This window comes from Archocentrus centrarchus, chromosome 5, assembly GCF_007364275.1.
Source record: "Archocentrus centrarchus isolate MPI-CPG fArcCen1 chromosome 5, fArcCen1, whole genome shotgun sequence".
Lineage (NCBI taxonomy): Eukaryota > Metazoa > Chordata > Actinopteri > Cichliformes > Cichlidae > Archocentrus > Archocentrus centrarchus.
This window is the reverse complement of record NC_044350.1, coordinates 31,913,780-31,933,824: the sequence shown is the minus strand read 5'-3', so window position 1 is coordinate 31,933,824 and position 20,045 is coordinate 31,913,780. Positions and strand designations below refer to the sequence as shown.

The 20,045-nt window shown below is 42.2% G+C and overlaps 1 protein-coding gene across 1 annotated transcript in view; it reads right to left on the bottom strand.

Annotated features, from left to right (window-relative positions):
* The window catches only part of stab1 (stabilin 1), a 156,362-nt gene that overhangs the window by 57,119 nt on the left and 79,198 nt on the right, over positions 1-20,045 (bottom strand). Inside the window, exons 54-62 of the mRNA XM_030729061.1 lie at positions 19,148-19,204; positions 18,897-19,065; positions 16,647-16,796; positions 10,595-10,699; positions 8,430-8,546; positions 7,020-7,152; positions 6,828-6,888; positions 2,800-2,944; positions 1,662-1,795 (exon numbers count right to left, since the gene is read on the bottom strand). Of these exons, the coding sequence (XP_030584921.1) occupies positions 1,662-1,795; positions 2,800-2,944; positions 6,828-6,888; positions 7,020-7,152; positions 8,430-8,546; positions 10,595-10,699; positions 16,647-16,796; positions 18,897-19,065; positions 19,148-19,204 (1,071 nt within the window). The remainder of the gene's footprint in view (positions 1-1,661; positions 1,796-2,799; positions 2,945-6,827; positions 6,889-7,019; positions 7,153-8,429; positions 8,547-10,594; positions 10,700-16,646; positions 16,797-18,896; positions 19,066-19,147; positions 19,205-20,045) is intronic.

Here is a 20,045-nt window from a genome sequence, read left to right as displayed (position 1 = left end):
TCACTGTCCATGTACCTGCCCAACCTACCTCTAGCCTTAAACAACCCCCTACCCTTCCTACTGCTTTTCCCTGCCTTGAATGTGAACTATGCTATGCTATGCAGAGGTGTTTTTGCAACCTCGTATTGTGCCCTGTGGGGCTCTGTGGGGCCCGTTTCGGGCATAGTACGAGATGATTTTTTTTCTCCTCATCTACCCCTTCGTGTGTTTGCTATTGTTTCATCTTTTGTAACGGCAGCGCCTCTCAGTGATGGCAGCAAGGCCGCAGACACTTATCTCCCTATGTCTGTCTGGTTGGTTTGTCCTTTCTTGGATGGGTGTTCTGTTAACTATAATTTCCCCATTGTGGGATCAATAAAGTATCATAAAGTAAAACTGGAAACTGACATGATCCTCACGTCATCTGGGAGGCAGTTCAAGGCCTGGTGTAAAACTCCAGAAAGTTCTCTCCTGTGTCTTTTTCCTAAGCACCACCTCGATGGAAACTGCCACGGGGTTGAGTGAAAAAGGACTCAGAGTACGCAACTGCTCGTACTAACATGTTGTTGACATGGGAACAGCTTATAAAATAAAATGAAATACTGTCCCTGTCAGGAAATCCAAATGCAGGACTCTCCAGTTTAACAATCATCAGAACAACAGTGAATAATACCACAAACCCCACAGACCTCAACAGTCACACTGACTCGTCCTGTCAGCTCATATTTCTCTTCCTGCTGGAGATGATGAGGCCTAACGCCTCTCTTTGTTCATGTTTTCTGTGACTAATGTGAAGTTATTAATAATCGTAAAGGCTGGAAATACAGCAGCACTTAAAATGAACACACAACTATGAACTAGACTGAATTATAGTGAACCTTAAACTCACTTTCATCATTATGTAGTCTTAAAATAAAACATAAAGCAACAACTTAATTTTATGCATAATGTTCAAAGTTCACCTGTGGATTTGGTGTAGCTCAGTTTCATTTTGTGAACGGTTGGATAGAACATCTCTTTGAACCGTGTAATGTCATTGTCTCCTATTATTTTTAAATAAAGGATGCTTCAGTGTATCCTCTGCTAAAGGAGGTAATAAAGGAAGCATCAAAGCACCTTTCCTCAGTATCCAGAGAATTCAACTACCTCTTATTATGGCTACGATGCAGACACTGCCTGGTCACTTTACTTAATTGCACAGAAAATACCTAAAAAGTACAACATGGCCTGATTGCAGCACAGCTAACAGCAGGTGAAGTAACACCTCTTTTCTCCTGGCTGTGCAGGTGGTTGTTACAGTGTGCATCAGTCAAAGTTTAAAAAAATGATCTTTGACCTCCAAGAGCTCCTGAAAAATGCTGCACGTTGCATTTTTGTTCTAATAATGAGTTTGACAGTGCCGCACAGGACATCAGATTTCTTTCCAGTGTTCACTAACTGAGCATTTGCTGCATTGTTGCTTTTAGCGCAGCTCTGTCACAGTGATACTGGTCTCACCTTGATGTGGGAGTGTCTTTATAATGAAGCAGATTTTGGAGAAAAACCCTGCTGATGGCTGCTCTCAGTTCAGCTCCCAAACTTGGCTTTCACCCCCCCACCCCCACAGGTATGCCATGTATTTGAGTGAGGTGTGTCAACCTGTCTGGTGTCTCCATGGAAACCCTTTTGGTAGGTGGCTTTACCTGCTGTGCGTCTCCCAGCTGCTTAAAGGTAGCCAGCGTGGCGCCCTCAGCCTGGCAGGCGGCGTCGGCCTGACTGAAGTTCATCTTGTACTTCCCCTCCGTAGCGCGCAGGTGGAAGACTCCAGCTGTGTTTGCTGAAGCAGGACAGTCATGTTAACGTTACCTCAGATTTCTGCCCTGTTTAGTACAACAAATACGACCTCTGCGAGTGAAATGAGAATGAAAAACAAATTTGAACAAATTACAGCGGAAAAAAAAAATCAGGAAATAAAAATTCATGAATTTTTAAAAATATCTTCTTGTGAGCGTTTATATACGAGCAGGTCATCTACTAACAGGAAGATTGGTGGTTCAATCCCTGGCTGCTCCAGTCTGCATGCTGAAGTGTCCTTGAGCAAGGTACTAAACCCCAAGTTGCTCTCCGATGTGTTCATCGGAGTGTGAATGTTAGATAGAAATCACTTCATGAACCGGCTCACAACAAGGTTTGAGGGGTTTTTTTCTACCAGAAATTCTGGAAGCAGACATTCCTGCTGAGGTTTATTTTTTAATATATATTTTTGCACCAGAGAAAGCAGACTTCTCTACAGCTGATATCTCTATAACTGGACAACTCACAGCAAAACAATCAAGATAAATAAATGTCACAGCAGACCAGAGGAAAATGTGTGCATCTGATTTTGTGAAGAAAATCCTTTTTCCTGGTTGGATGGCAGGTGCTTGTTTCTCGCAAACTTCATTAAAAGCAGAACTCTGACCGCATTATTTATGGTGAATTCCTAATTATCTGTATACCCCCAATTCATGAACATCAAGTTAGAAGTAATAACAGCCTTTGAGCTCTTAATGAGCTCCATGTTTAATGAGCCTTAAAGCGCTATGGGTCTTAACGAGCTCCACTCTGAGTTGATGTTTGTTTAGCAGCCCCAGAAAATTTTTAAAAATAAATAATAAACAATGCTGGTCATAATGTAACCATGGTAACATGGATACTATAAAGGTCAGCTGCTGTAGAATCGGTCTGATTACCATGGAAACTGCAATGGAGTAGGACTGGGGAACCAACATGGCTCCCACTCAGCACAGGGAACACCTGACTATGCTGCAGCTCATGGGTTCAGGTGTTCACACATCTTACTGTGGTAATGCAGGTCCTTGCAGGACGCCACAGGGTCACAGCCTCCGTTGTCTTCCAAGCAGCGGTCAACAGGTGGCACCACCTTCTCCAGACACTGGACTCCATTACCCAAGTACCCAGGCAGGCATTCGCACTCACGCTCATTCTAGAGGAACCAGATCAGAGAGATCAGGTTAAAGGAGGAGGTCGGGTTATGTACATACTCAAAAAATGATTAATAACCGTAACAGCAAATATGCTGTTTGTCCCTCCCCTGTCTCCAAAGAGCCAATCAGCAGCTTGGGCAGTCAAACATGGTTCAGTTCAATTCAATTTTATTTATATAAAGCCAAATCACAACAGCAGTCACTTCAAGGTGGTTTATATTGTAAAGTAAAGACGCTACAATAATACAGAGAAAACCACAACAATCAAAACGACTCCCTATGAGCAGCACTTGGTGACGGTGGGAAGGAAAAACTCCCTTTTAACAGGAAGAAACCTCCAGCAGAACCAGGCTCAGGGAGGGGGGGTCATCTGCTGAGACTGGTTGGGGGGTGAGGGGAGAGAGACAGGACAAAACACTGGCTGTGGAAGAGAGACATAATAACTAATGATTAAATGCAGAGAGTATAAACAGTGAAAAGCGGTGAGCGAAGAAGAAACACTCACAGGAACTCAGTGCATCACAGGAACCCCCCCAGCAGCCTAGGCCTATAGCAGCATAACTAAGGGGGGTTCAGGGTCACCTGATCCAGCCCTAACTATAAGCCTTATTAAAAAGTTTTAAGCCTAATCTTAAAAATAGAGAGGGTGTCTGTCTCCTGAATCCAAGCTGGGAGCTGGTTCCACAGAAGAGGCGCCTGAAAGCTGAAGGCTCTGCCTCCCATTCTACTCTTAAGTATCCTAGGAACCACAAGTAAGCCAGCAGTCTGAGAGTGAAGTGCTCTGTTGGGGTGATATGGTACTATGAGGTCTTTGAGATAAGATGGGGCCTGATTATACAAGACCTTGTATCTAAGAAGGATTTTAAATTCAGCCAATGGAGAGAAGACAATATGGGAGAAATCTGCTCTCTCTTTCTAGTCCCTGTCAGTACTCTAGCTGCAGCCGAGCTTTTAGGACAGCCTGATAATAATTAATCGCTCTGAGACAGGATGTTTCTAATTTTAGAGATATTGTGCAAATGCAAAAAAAGCAGTCCCACATTTGTTTCTTTAATATGTGCATTAAAAGACACATCCTGCTCCAAAATGACTCCAAGATTCAGTGTTTTATCAGTTTTATCAGAATTTAGAAGCAGGAAATTAGAGGTTGGGCAGCATAATGGTGCAATGGTTAGCAGTGTTGTCTCACAGCAAGAAGGTCCTCAGTTCAAATCCACCATCTAACCAGGACCTTTCTGTGTGGAGTTTGCGTGTTCTCCCCATCTTTGTGTGGGCTTTTTCTGGTTACTCCCGTTTCCTCCCACAGTCCAAAGACATGTAGTTATTGGCAGGGTTATAATAGTTTAGGATTTTACATTAAAGTTTGGTTTTAGTTAGATTTTACTTTTTTCCCCTCTATTTCAGTTAGTTTTTAGTTAGTTTTGTAAACTCACAATTCAGTTTTAGTTATTTTTTATTGATTTCAGTTAACGACAACATTTTTTCAATTTCTGTTTTCGTTTGTTTTCGTTAACTATAATAAAACTGGTTATGGGAGTTAGGTTAATTGGTGTTTCTAAGTTGGCCGTAGGTGTGAATGATTGTAATGCAAAGGTACATTTGGCCAAGGCATAAAAGAGAAGATAAATATATAGCCATAAATATAGGGATAGTACTAATAATGTAAAAATAATATAATAAAACAAGGTTAAACCAAGGAGGGGCATTTGAGGGAGACGTATTCTTTCCACTTTCCTGTGATCCAATCTGGCAAAATGAGTCGCAAGTTGCAGGGGCCAATTCTTAGGCAAACAACACCAATCATCACTGTACACAGGATGTTCTTAGCAACAAGGTAGAGATCGCTTACATGTTGTGAGCGCAATTATCGGCCACCAGTGATGTAATCATTACAATTACTTTGCATATCTATTGTGCAAATTTACTCAAATTTACCCACCTGTAGTCTCATGGAGAAGGTTATTCTTTCCATTATAAAAATGTTGTACCAGTATACCAGTCCTCCAAGACATTTCTTTCTAATTTCTTTTCTGGCTGCTCAATTCAAAATTCCAGATAGGTATTTGATCTTTTCAGTTGAGATTAATATTTATCCCTAACTTAGAGACTAAATCTGTACCAAAATTTTGACAAAATGTGTTCCGTTTTGGACAAATCCAGAACACGTGGTAATGGCTGGGTTTTTGGAGCCATAGTTTCTCCAGCAGCTCTTCCACCTGAACACCCTCCATATCCTTCATTGAAAGGGACAGCATTGCAACCACTCTTTTATGTAGGCAATGCTCCCCTTAAATACTCTTGAAACCGCTTTAGACCCAGGGTATGCTTTATAGGCACTTAAAAAGACTGAATAAGCTGTTAAGTGCCTTTAAATCTCTTCAATGAAACTGTTAATATGGTGGCGCACTTGGAGAAATCTAAAGGAACTGCTGTAATTTAACCTGCATTATCTTTTCAGTGTTTGAAAATCAGGCAGCGTCCTTTGATTGAAAAAGGTGCAATATGAGGAGAGGCCCTCGATTGGCCCATTGTTTATAGTCTGCATCTAACTCATTAGGGACAAAATCTTTATCTCTTCAAGTAAACTACCCTCAGATATAATGTCTACCTCTGCCACGGAGGTTATGTTTTTGGTAGCATTTGCACAATAGCTCAAAAATTCTGATAAAACTTTGCAGGGGTGTAGAGTGGGGTCATGTTAACAATCCATTAAAATTTGGCTTACATCCACCAAGGTCTTCAAGGTCAACTTCATGATTTATTGGTCAAAAATTGATAAAAAGCCTTTTAACTTAGAAACTATGATTCTTACAAGTACAGATAGAAAGTACCATATAAAGACTTGAAATATCATGTCACGTCTGACCTCTGACCTCTTCTTCAAGTGAGCTGCCTTGGCAGAGGTTTGCGCTCTTGGAATGCTTCATGTCAGCCATGTTTTCAAAGATAAATCAATCAATTTATTACTCCGGTCCATTAAATTCTGGATCAATCATTTATCACCCAGCTGTGCTTGAATTGGAAGACCCCCAGAAATGTGCTCTTCATTTTCCTCCTGTCTTCTGTCAAAGCTTCCCTTCCTCTTTGCCAGGATAAGAGTTTGAAATCTTATTCTTGTTTTTTCCCCTTGCCAAATGTACTGCAATACTAATTTCTCCCATTTGATAAACTGCTTGCCATTGATTTCAGTTGGGAGTGTTTGGAATAGATATAATATCCAGGGTAAGATGTTCATTTTCTTTTTCTTTTTTTTTTTTAAATCAGTTAAATAATTTAATTTAACTCTACTCAACAACATAAACACAAACTATGTACTTTTACAGTCTGGCATTGATCATTTAAAGGACAAGTGTACCATTTTATCTGAATGCAAGTTCCCTGAATTCTTCAAGTGTAACGTAAGCGAAAGTTCATTTTAATGGTCTCACTCTTCTTTTTTCTACCACAGAAACAGTTAAAACTGTTATTTCAGCTGCTTTTCTGTCTGGTAATCATTTCGTGCTTCCATAGGCTCCAGGAGAGATAGGCTTAACTGTTTGGAGCCACATATTTCTTGTGAGATGTGTTGACTTTTGTAAACTGGAGCCAATCTAAATGCAGGACATTGCCTCAAAATGTGGGATGAGAGGGATAAAAAATGCTGTGCCCCACCCTGGTTGGACTGAGGGTGGCCAGCTGAAAAAATGTTACTCAGCCCTGCTCTATGTCCCACTCTCAGTCTGAACTAGTGTATGATGCATTTAATATAAGACTTATCAAATACATCAACTGCGAAAAAGTTGGAAAAGAAAATAATTCAAGTTTAGTTCATTTGTTTTTTTGTTGTTGTTGAAATTTGCTGCACTGCTGCAAATTTATTGGAGATGACAAAGTTTTACTCACTGGACCAGTGAACTTGCAGGAGGCAAAGTCGCTGCAGCCGCCATTTTCCTCTGCAACACATCTGGAAAACAGCAGCCTGATGTCACATCTCCAAAAGTGAGCATCTCACATTGATTTAATAAAGGCAAAAAGAAATCCAGAGACAAAACCATAAAGGATTTAATTCAGACAAAGATGAAAGGCCACACCCACCTGTTGATGGGCTCGCAGGAGTAGCCGTCTCCTTGGTAACCACCGTGGCAGGTGCAGTTGACGACGAGTCCCGTCTGGTTACAGTCCGCGTTCAGGTGGCAGCCGCCGTTGTACTCGGAGCAAAGGTCTGGAGCTGCACAGTGTTTTTAATAAAACTGTCATCTGACGTTCTCACATGTCAGATTCATAATAAATGTCAGCTCACTTAAAGGTACTCATCACCTCCCCATGTGGGCCACATCTGGAGCCTGAAACACATGAGAACTGTTCCACATGATACTCAAATTATCAGTCAAAGCCAGAGGGCCACCAGGGTGGGGGTGCGGTGGGGGGTTAGTTATAGTAATTTTTTGTAATTAGCCAGCCAGGTGAACATACAACCCAGCACTGGTTTTGTTACTTTTTAATCAGACAACTGTCTAAAATGAATATCCCTGTCATGAAGTGGACCACAAGAAGAAGAACAGGAAATCGAGGGTTCCATTCACACAGGATGAGCAAAATCAGACAATAGAAGACTAAAACCTTTCCCCGGTCTGATGAGTTTCAATTTCTGCTGCAACGTTCGGATGGTAGAGTCAGAATTTGGTGTTAACATAAAAGCATGAATCCTTCATGGTGCTGGTGGTGTAGCGGTGTGGGGGATATTTCCTTGGCACACTTTGGGCCCCTGAGTATCAGCTGAGCATTCTCCAACCGCCACAGCCTACCTGAGTACTGTTGCTGCCTTTATGTGTGCTCCTACAGAGCTCTGAGAATGTAGTGAAACTGGAGATTCACATCACAGATGTGCAGCTGAAAAATCTGCAGCAACTGCGCGATGCTATCGTGTCAATAGGGACCAAAATCTCTGAGAAATGTTTCCAGCATCTTGCTGAATCTATTATGGCAAAAAAGGGGGGGTCAAAGGTGCACCTAATAGTGTAGTTTTGTATTATTGTTTTTCTTTTCATGTACAGTCAGCCTTTGAATAATCTCAATTGCTAACTCAGCCACATGGCTTTACACCACCTGAGAGTGAAGTCTCAGACTGAAAGTAAAAACAGGAAGTGAAGCTGGCTCCACTTGAAACTGGATAGAAAGGCAAAGATATCAGAAGTCTGATTACTTGATTTCAGTCGTTGTAAGCTTCCCTGGTCTACGTTGGTCTGATGTGATGTGGGTATAAATTTACTTGAAATGAGTTGTTTATTGGAGCCACAGCTGGGTCATGGTGCTCTAACAATGTGCAGCAGCCATTCATCCAAATCTTACCGAGCTTTAAAGGTCAGAGTTTCTCTTATTGCTATGCCTTCAAATCACTCAGTGATCTGTTCTATTAGGTGACCACCGTCAGCACAATGTGTTAATCTTGGTGTGTCTCGTTATTTTGTTGCCGTCCTAATTCTTTTAATATTGCACAACACTCACGTGGCTCTGGGGTGCAGAAGGTTCCATTCCCCTGGAATCCAGGTTTGCACTGACAACCGACACGCTCCACACAGTCAGCCTGAGCGTGGCACTGCCGGCACTCCTCGGGGATCGAGCCTAGACAGACAGGCAGACAAACGGGCAGACATAAGGGCGGGCAGGCAGAAGGGCAGACAGATGGGCAGACATGCCGGCAGGCGGGCAGACATGCCGGCAGGCAGGCAGACGAGCAGGCGGGCAGACATAAGGGCAGACGAGCAGGCAGGCAGGCAGACATAAGGGCAGACGAGCAGGCAGGCAGGCAGACATAAGGGCAGATGAGCAGGCAGGCAGACAGATGGAGGATTCATCTCATTAGGAAGATAAAAAGGTAAACAGGGCTTTAAAATGAAGCTCATAAGTTGATTTAAGTAATGTGTTTGTATGATGACAAAGCCTTCAGAGAGTGTAAGTGTTCAACATGGAGCCACAATCCTTGTTTTGTTTATGTTTATACATTAAAATTCCACTATTAATTACTGAAAACACAAAAAGAAGACAAAGCTAGAAAATGTACAAATTCTGTTTGTTTGATAAATTGTACTGAAAAGAAGAGAAACGTGTTTAACACAAGGTGGACAAAAGTCCACAACTAGGCACAAAAAAATCTAAAACCATGATTTAAAATTTGCCTCTTCAAGGTTGCCTCTCTGTGCACCTCTGGATTGTTTCCATTGCTGCTGCTATTCTTGGATCACTCCCAGGAAGTCCTTTCTTAACCACCTGCACTTGGACTTCCTGTACTGTGTCAAAATGGCCCCTTCAATTTGAATTTCACTGTAAGCAAGAGGAAAAAGTGACAGAGAGCCAAATCTGGCTGGCTGATGTCAGTGAAGACTGTGTTGCCACCGTGTCCTACCATGATGGCACAACATCACAGTTCAGATCGTTTGATAAACACATTTTTTGTGTGAAGAACATTCACTGCAAACATTTCTTTGTATCCAAATGAAAAACAAAGATATTAAAAAAAAGGTGGTGGTTAGTTGGTCTTTTTGACCATAGACTCTGTCTCAAAGGAGCAACCACCGTCCCTGCTGGCCTTTAGCCTCCACTGAGAGATGGAGGTTTAGACGAGGGCAGAAAAAGGCATGGTTGGCAATGGACTCCCATATCTCAGGAGACCAGGACAGGAGCAACAGAGAGAGAGACAGTGAGCCGAAAATCATATTACAGCTCAGGCATACACTGCCAAAAGTGGACCAGGCAACATATCCTTGGTGATCCGGAGACAAAGAAAGCTGCAGCTGTTCATGATCCTGTCACATCATGTCTTTTAGTTCCTCTTGATAGATCTTATTGAGTGAAATCTGGCTTGAGCCGAACTAAACAGTGAGTGAGTTTTGGCTGTAAAGAAAAAGGGTGCACTCATTTTATAACACAAGACCCAGCAGGAGCTTTGTAGCAAATATAAAAGCAACAAGTCGCTGTTGAATCTGATTATCTTGCCTTCTTATGTGTTAAAAGCCAAAATTGTAACTGACATTAATTAACCACTCAGCTGTTTTTTATCGCACTTCATGTTTGATTTGAGTGGAACAAACAAAAGCAGGTTAAAATGTAGAGTATGATCTAAATCCCTGTTAGTTTAAAGGGGCCTCGGGCAGAGTAGTTCAAAAAAAGCATTATTTATCTTATACTGGGTGCTGTTGGAGCTCATCCTCTGTCAGGACATTAGGGGCTATTCCCCAAAGAGTGGAAAAAAATTGCCTGCTCATTTGACCATGTTTAATATGAGCATCCACCACTATAACAGTATATAACTACATTTATGACAACAAATAAAGGAAAGCACAGCAGATTCACTTAAGTGTCATTTTAAGTCACTTGAAAGTTTATCACTGCTGAGCTGAACTGGCAAAAAAAAAAAAAAGTTGCTCAAATTGCACAAATAGTTAAAGTTTAAAATAAATGTGGGCTTGGTTTACACACAATGGTTTCCAAGGTGTCCAGCTGTTTTAAACAGTTAGTGAGCTTTACTTTAAAAAATCATAGATTTGTTAATCTATGATTAACAAATTAGATTTGTTTTAGAAATTGTTTCAATAGGAACCAGTCTCTCTTTCCATGGGTTTTGATGACCCCATCACGGACTCGTATACACTGTATTCAAGAGGAAATCTCACCTTGTTTGTTCTGGCAGCGATCGCCCTCCCAGCCTGGCTTGCAGGTACACTGTCCAGATCCTTCAGTGCCATCATCGCACCTTCCCTGGTTCCCACAGTCACAGGCTGAGAGAGACAAACACGACTTGACACATTTTACAGACCAACAGAGATCTGAGAATAGACAAGTTATTTCAGGCGCTCAGGTTTTCCTGCAGTTACAGTTTGGCTCAGTCTGCAGTCTGTAATTATGTGACTGACTGCTGGAGCTCTTTGACGCTTTGATGTCATAAAACCTTGGCCGTTAAATCATCAGAACAGCTGTAGAGTGATAGTCTATCGTTAACTGCTACTCCCCAAATGCAGTTTAAATGGACCTCACATGTTCATTTCCAGCTTTATATCCTTATTCTTCAGCTCAGTTCAAAAATAATCCTTATTCATCTTACATTGGGCCTTGGTGCAGCCCCTCAATTCATCCACTGACTGAAACAAGTTGGTTTAGCTCCTGTCACTTTCTGCTGATTGGTTATCCCTCACAAACAGAAGGTTTGAACATTTTGGTGGAGCTTCTGTGCTTACCACATGACCATATTAAGGATATCCCCTTCACTTAACATCATGCAGAACCAAAAGTAGAAAAAAAAAAAACAGTCTGAAGTCCTGAGCTTTGGGCTCAAAAGGATTAACTGTACACATCGGAATCATGTTTAATATGAGTGTCCATCATTTTAAATCTTTATACATACAGTTGGGGACAAAATCCACCCCCCCTACCCCCCAATGAAATTTTGTCAAAATTTTCCCAAGGGCTTTTTTAACAGAGCAAGGGATTTTCAACATAGCATTTTTAAACATACTCGTTTTCTTTATAAAGCATAAATTATTTCTATTTGCACGCAGAATTTTTCTTCTACCAAGGTCAATATTATTAGCCCCCTAAAAAAAAAAAAGACCTTTTTTATTATTAAGCCATAGCACAAACCCCTGCTGTGCAATGATGTCCTTTAACTTTGTAACACTCAAAGCTTGTAAAATCAACTTAAACTGAGGGTTATCTTCCAATTTTCACACATTATTAAAGCTTCAGCAGGTGTTTGAGCTGTCACTTTGAAAAAGTTCCCAAAACAAAAGAAATCAGTTTAGACTAGAAAAAAAAAAGAATTGCTGAGATGGATAAACAAAGTTATCAAGCGTCAAGAACTTGAGTGAGAAGTAAAAAATTCAAAGAGCCACACAACAATCCTGGTGGGAAGCAGAAGATTTCAAAGACTCTTGACACATGTCTAATTTTATTTCCAGACCCCAGAACAACAGCCAAGACACTGGGGAACGACTTAAGGCCGTTTCACACCGACACGAAATTCCGACTCTTTTGGATGCGAACCTATTGTGTAACCTACATACACACAGACACGTTGTGTTTTTGCAAATAAATCGTCCTCATATAACGCACGGTGGAAAAAAAAAGTGCAGTCGACATCAAGCAATGATGTAATGAGGTTGTGATGTTTCTAAACAAGAGAAGAAAAAAACAGAGATTCTGGGTTCATCCAATTCATAAGAAAGTGGCAGCAGGGAGAGTTTCATGGTTTGATCCTGGAGTTGAAGCTGCATCGCGCCCGCTTTCGCGCATATTTCGGGATGTCAGTGGGCAGTTGTTGTTGGCAGAGTTGGGATCACATGTGAGGAGGCAGAGAATAATTTCAGACAGCCGACTCTGAGCAGCGTGTAGCTGTGTGTCTAAGGTAAAATAGTACAAGTTTACTGTTCCCACATCACTGTATATTGAGCACATTTTGAGCTATGAGCTCACATGTTACTAAATGCAGCACTCTGATTGGTCAAATCTGTTTGTTCGCTTGTGAAAGCCAGAAAAATCGAACTTGATCCGCAAAATCGTCCTGTGAAATGACGAGGATGGTGTGAACGGCTACATTAAGAACAGGAGAGTCCGAAAAATATTTTTAACGCACGAAACATTTGCACGAAATTTACGCGTCCGGTGTGTAAAGGCCTTTAGTCTGGAATTGTAGTCTCAAAGAAGACAATTACCAGAACCCTTCACAGGAATGGAGTGCGAGGTTGCAGACCAGACTGAAACATACTAAGGACAACCTGGAGAAACATTATTTATACTGGAAGCGTGTCCTTTCTTCAGATGACATGAAACTAGAGTTCTTCGGCCATAGTCACACTGCTTCTGTTTGGAGAAAGACGGGAGAGGCGTACAACCCAAAGAACATTGTCCCCACAGTGAAATAAGCTGGTGGGAGTATTATTATGCTGTGTGGCTGGTAACTGGGAATCTCATCAAGGTGGAAAGAATCACGAAGAAAGGAGGATGTGTGAAGAAAGAAAACTGGGTGTGGGCAGTCGCTTTATCTTCCAACACGACAATGACCCAAAACATATGTCCCTCCCAGTGAAGAACTACCTCCAGAAGACCAAAGGGAATGTTACTGACTGGTCTGCACAGAGCCCTGACTTGAATGCTATTGCAAATCTGTGGGATGAACTGAAGACCAAGGTCCATGCCAGAAGACCATCAAATATGGAGGAGCTTGAAAGATTTGCCAAAGAAAAACGGGCTGGGATTGCTCAGGAGACGTGTGAGAGACTTGTTGAAAACTATAAACAAATGACTGCAGGCTGAGTCTGAAAAAGGAGAAAAACTAGGATTATGGATTATTATCTTTTCTATTTCCTGTACTGAAAAAGTCGACACCATCAGAGATTAGTGACTACTGACCAGGTGCTCTCACATCATATGTGATGAAGGTACTGGAGACACTAGTCTTGGCCCACCCAAGACCACAGGTGAAAACATGTCTTGATCCTCTGCAGTCTGCATACCGACCAAATCTGGGAGTGGATGATGCACTCAACTACATGGTGCAGAGAACTTACTCCCAGCTGGATAGTTATGGCTGTGTGGTGAGGATCACCTTCTTGGAGTTCTCAAGTGCAATTAAAACAATTCAGCCACTGCTACTAAGAGAGAAGCTACAGGAAATGTCAGTAAACACATCCACCACCTCATGGATTACCTGACAGACAGGCTGCAGTATGTGAGATTGGGCAGTACTCAGTCTGATTTGGTGATATGGAGTACAGGAGTTTCACAGAGGACTGAGCTGTTCCCATTTCCATTCACCAGGCACAGCTCAGACTTTCACCATTACTCCGGATCACGCCACCTACAAAATTACTCCGATTACTCTGCAGTGGTTGGATGTATTAGTAATGGGCAGGAGGAGGAGAACAGAGTACCAATTGATGATTTTGTGGGGTGGTCTGGGAGGAATCTGCTTCTGAATGTGAATGAGACCAGAAAGATGATGATCGACTGATGACAGACTGAATAAAGGAAGGCTGACTCTGTGATTGGCTGCAGACACTTTTGGAGCTGTGGTGGAGAGGAGGTCACTAACCCAGTTGTTATCCATTATGGATAATCCTGAACACCCTTCACACCACTGGACAGGCAGCAGAGCACCTTCTCTAACACACTGATTCAGCTCTGCTGTTTGCCAGATATAATCATTAGTAATAGTACTATTTTAACTGCAGTAATACATGGGATGTGATATAAATACAGTATTTCTTACTTAAATGCTGCTTTCTTCATCAAAAATTGTCATTTTTCTATTCTTCCCCAACAAACCACCAAAACTGATCACAAACACTTTGCTTTTGTCTGATCCACTGACAAAAGGATTGGTCTCTAAGATTTGGGAAGGTCTGTCACAAACTGACTGTACAGCCATACTACTGGAACATCTAAGAGAAGCTTGTCAGTTGGATCTTGGTGCAGAAATTACAGAAGACCGGTGGCCTGGTCTATTACAGTTCAAGATCCTGCACAGGCTACACTTGTTCAGACCCAAACTGTCCAAAACGCATCCTGTGACCATAATGGACACCAGCCTTACCAGCGCACACATGCTGGAACTGCCCAAACATTGTAAGCTTTTGGACTAACAAATTTCAGGGCTTGTTGGAGGTTTTATTCCAGACTCAGTCCTGGCACTCTCTGGGGTAAAAGCAGCCACCCTAGAATTGTCATCTCATATGTATTGGTCGGGTTTGTGTTATTGCTGGCATGAAGATTCATTTTGTTGAACTGGAAACAAAAGAAACCACCAACTCATCTAACCCTGCTGAAAGATGTAACGAATCACCTACTGCTGGGAAAGATCAAATTCACACAGAATTTATTTTATGCGATATGACATTGATTACTTTAACAAATCCGAGTCATGAAAGCCTTATCGGCAACAAATACTCATCAAAAAAATGTCAATTTTCTTTCATAAATGTGCACACATTTTATGAAGCTGTCACGCAGCCTTAACAGGTTCCCTATAATTAAAGCTGCAGAGTGCTCTTTGTAGAAACTCAGTGGCTCACTTCGGTTTTCTCGATTAGCTCAGGATGTGTTTTGTTCCCGCAGTGACGAAGAGTTTTGAACCGATTCCAGCTCTGACTGACACCTCCGCCGTCTCCTCCAAAAGTGAGGACGCACCTGTGTTCCCCTGTCGAGAAACACTGACTGGAGGCGGATGTAATAAAATTCATTAAAGAAGATGAGCAGTCGTATCCACATTTTTTAAAAATCTGATCTGCTGGTTTGACTCTAAGTGAAGACAGCTGGCAGGTTTGTCCTGAGCTGGAAGCACACCCAGCTGTGTGATGGTGAGTGTGGAGCGTTGCCATGGTGACAGACTGCTGGAGAGCTGATGGGGGTGAGACTGTCTGCTGATGCCAGATTTGTTTGTTTTTTCCCCCCACAGGGGTTATTAAAGGGTTAACACACAGCCATGGTGGATACATCAAAGGACACAAACGCACCCTCTTTTTTTTTTGTTTGTTTACATCACTGAGTTTCTTACCAAAATCATCCAGAGTGTGCACCACATTTATGATTGAGATTTTGTAACACATTTCTGTGGACTGCCCCCTGCAGGTGGCAGCGAGCTGCTGCTTTTCATTACACCAACACGTCTTCTCACTTCCTTAGCTCATCCCAGTCAGGTGGGAGAGTTGTGAGGAAGAGGTGTGAGGATGGAGGAGGAAGCTGTGAAATGAGAATTCCTCTATTCCAGATTCAGTCTTCACTAATGTCAGTTCCTTTTGACTGTGCTGCATCACCTGTGTGCAGCGGTCGTGATAATTACTGGGCCTAAATTCAAGAAGCCGTTTTAAGAACTGATTGTCAAGATGAAAATCAGCCTATTGAGGAAACTTTGGCTCATTAACAAATATTCTTGTTCATCAGTGATCGCTGCACGGCACTGCAAGTGACAAATAAATGAAAATAAAAAGGGAAACTGCTTTTTAAGGTGACTTTTCCACAAAAGCTCTTATTTAAGTTCTCATTTCCAGCTCCATATTTGTATTTGTGGACTCTGCTAGAGCAGCTTTGCATGATTTACAGCTCAAAGGTATCTGTTTTATACCGGGCCGTGGAGCACTCGCTCAGCTTATCCTCCATCTGCAAAGTTTTTTGCTCCCTTATCCTTCTTTTAAACAACTTCTGACTGCTGTCAAACACGTTTGCAGTCTCACAGAGACAGAGAGAGAGAAAGCACGCCAGGTGTTCAGATCTGACATCGGTCCACCTCTGCAGCACTCTTGGCCAGTCGTTCAGCACCAGTACAAACTTAGGTCATAACCGTGTGAAAATTTCTTACTTTATAAGTGCAAAATGTTATTCGCAGTACCTCCAATCTCATACTGAAAGAATATCAATACATTCTCAAGGTGGGAAAAAGGCACTGAATACTTTTGAAAACACAGCTCCAAAGGCTCAAAGGTAAGGCACGGTCAAGTTAGCACCTGTGGGCTTCACAAATGTTCATGACAACTCACTAGCCAATGAGAGAACAGCTTCCTAGGACTTCACGAACCACTGTGTGAAGCCACGATGGCTGCATCCACCTTTAACGCTGTCTTTGGGTTCAGCCAACTAAAGTTCACTTCCTTGTGAATGCAGGTATCTGCAAAGGGTGTACTATCTTTGTCTTTCCACTTGGCAATGATTAAAAACTTATCTTAAACTCTGATGTACCTGTGCAGGTAGGGCCATAGAACCCAGTGGCACACAGTTCGCAGGATTCCCCTCTGAATCCGGTGTGGCACCTACAGGTTCCTCTACCGAGAACACCATCATTGCAGTCCCCGTGGTTGCTACAAGGGGCTTCCAGACCACCTGGACAGACTGTAACAGGCAGGAGAAAAAGGTCAAAACACAGCATGAAACAAAAAAAGAAAACCTCTTCCAAACATCATTATTAATCTTGCACAATGAGACATGACAGAAACTCCTGAACAGAAATCTGTTAGAGAATTCTGCAAAGACAGAGATGGCAGCTGACCCACCCCCATACATGCAGCTTTCATGTCACAGTAACATGTTTTACTCCAGGGGCTTCAACATCACTGCCCATAGGCATTACCAAGGTGGCATGCTTCTACAGCGCTGTTAGAAAGTATTTGTCTCCTTCCTGATTGCTTAGTTTTTTGCATATTTGTTACACTTGTCACACTTTCAGATCATCAAACAAATTTTAATATTAGATAATCTGAGTAAAATACAAAATGCAGTTTTTAAAGGATGATTACATTTATTAAGGGATAAAACTTATCCAAATCTACCTGGCCCTATGTGAAAAAGTAAGTTTACATTAACAGCTTACACAGCAGTGGGGAATAAATTTCATTACAGTAGAGGTCTTTCTGACAGTGCTGTAACTAAGTTTAAAGATATAATTCCTCCACCATTATCTTCTTCAATGCCATGTGCCAACACAGTGCAGAGCAGCTCGCTAAACTCGACTCCCACAGAGGTCGATTATCTTGTTGATAGCCTTACATCCTCACTTTGTACGACTCTGGATACTGTGGCTCCTCTGAAAAAGAAAGGCACTTCTGTTTTGAGGCTGACTCCCTGGCATAACTCACAAACACACAACTTGAATTGTGGTGTGTGTGAAAAAGCTGAGGACCCAAATGCAGGACTCAGAAGCAGGCAGATGGGAATTAACAATAGATGAGCCTTTATTCTGACCAAAAGCATAAATTAACAAAATGAAGCAAGGCAGGAAATGAAACTAAGGGAAACCTACACTGGGGAAAGAGAACTAGGGAGCACTGGAGACACGGAGAGAGCAAACACAGTCATGAAGACAACAATACTCTGAAAAGTGAGAAGGGGAAGACAGACAATAAATGCGCAGGAGGGTGATCGAACAGGTGAAAAGAATGACAATAACGAGGCAAAGGAAGCAAAACTAATACAACACACATGGAACAGGAGACTGGCAAAATAAAACAGGAAGTGTGTGTCGTGGTTCTGGGCCCTGTGCTCAGCATTTTCCTGTTTAGTTCTGTTTTCACGGGGTTTTGTTATTTTCTAGTTTTGCTTTGGCAGTCCTGTGTTCCCTGCGTGTTGTGTGGTGTTTTGCTTTCTGTGTTTCATTAGTATGATTTTGTCCACCTGTTCTCCCCAGCTGTTTCCTCTTTTCCCTCGTCATTCCCAGTGTATTTACTGTCTGCATTTCCCTCTGTTCCTTGTCGCGTCCTCCCTCATCAAGGTGTGGTTCTGTTACTGTTTTGCTGTCTCGTCGGCATCCTCAGTTTTGTATATTTTGGATTACTTTCTGTAAATAAAGTCATCACTTTCATTCAGTCCTGCTTTCAGAGTTCTGCATTTGGGTCCACCCTGCTCGCCACACCGCTCACACATGACAGTGTGAACTTAAATAGAACCTGTCTGACAAAGTAAAGCAGACTAAAAGATCTTAAAAAGAAACACATCATGCCACAATCTAAAGAAACAACTGAGAAACAAAGTCACTGACATCTATCGGTTTCTATGCTGAGAGCCATCATCCACAAATGGAGAAAATCTGGAACAGTGGTGAACCTGCTCAGCAGCGGCCAGCCTACCAAAATTACTCCAAGAGTGTATCAACAATTCATCCAGGAGGTCACAACAGAACCCAGAACAACATCTAAAGAACTGCAGGCCTCACTTGCCTCAGTTAAGGTCAGAGTTCATGATTCAACAATAATGTTTGACGGTCTGAAACATGTAAGTGTGACAGATATGCAAAAAATAAGAAATCAAGAAGGGGGCAAACACATTGTCAGGGCACTGTAGAACAACTTTAAATGCTGCTGTTTCTGGAGATGAATTTCCAAACTAAACCCTGTGACTTTCTAAGTCAAGCATTAACCAAGCAGCAAAAACAGCCACAGCTCTGCACAAACAGAACATCATTCCTCGGATACCTGCCTCGATCCCTTCCTCTCTTACCTTGACAGTCTCGGCCGTAGTGGTTTTTGCAGCACTTTTGGACCCAGGATGGAAAACTGCAAACTCTCTTACAGTTGACCCTGCTAAATTGACTGTCCAGGTCATCGTACCAGCGTGGGTATCTGCTATACCTGTGATAGTGATAGTTCAAACAGCTGTCTTTCTTTCCCTGGAAGAATGCAAGAATGGCATTTATCTCCACAGAGTTTATTTACAAGTAGCTAATGCTCACGTGCTTTGACAGACCTTACCGTGTCATGGTGTTTGAAAGGACAGTAAGGGGTGAATATGCAGTGTCCACAGCGTCCCTGAAATATTTAAGACAAGAAGCCTGAGTCTAATTTTGTGACGACTGTGAGCAGCACTTTGTTGACTTTGAACAGCTGAGACACTGCCACTGTTTAACAGTTGGATTCTGAAGTCAATTTTACAGAAGAGATAATGATTATTTGTCATGAGAGCTACTTGCTGGGCTAAAATGCTACTTTCTCTCCGGGGTAATCACTAACGTGATAGTTTTGTTCCTACATCTCCCTACTTTTTATTCACCTGCTGTTCATTCCTGGAATTATACATAATAAATCTCAATTATCAAATAAAACATGCCTCTTTGGTCAAGCTTATAGTTAGGGCTGAATCAGGTGACCCTGAACCCTCCCTTAGTTATGCTGCAATAGGCCTAGGCTGCTGAGGGCTTCCCATGATGCACTAGGTCAGGGATCCTCAAATCCAGGCCTCGAGGTCCGGTGTCCTGCAGGTTTTAGATGTGTCCCTGATCCAACACACCTGAGTCAAATATAGAAGTCATTAGCAGGACTCTGGAGAACTTGACTGCATACTGAGGAGGTAATTCAGCCATTTGAATCAGGTGTGTTGGATCAGGGACACATCTAAAACCTGCAGGACACCGGACCTCGAGGCCTGGATTTGAGGATCCCTACACTAGGTGTTCTTCTTCTCTCACTTCTTTTCACTCTCTCTCTGTTTATACCCCACTCTGCATTTAATCATTAGTTATTATTAATCTCTGGCTCTCTTCCACAGCATGTCTTTTGTCCTGTTTCCCTCCCCTCACCCCCAACCGGTTGCGGCAGATGGTTGCCCCTCCCTGAGCCTGGTTCTGCTGGAGGTTTCTGATTTTCTGTTTGG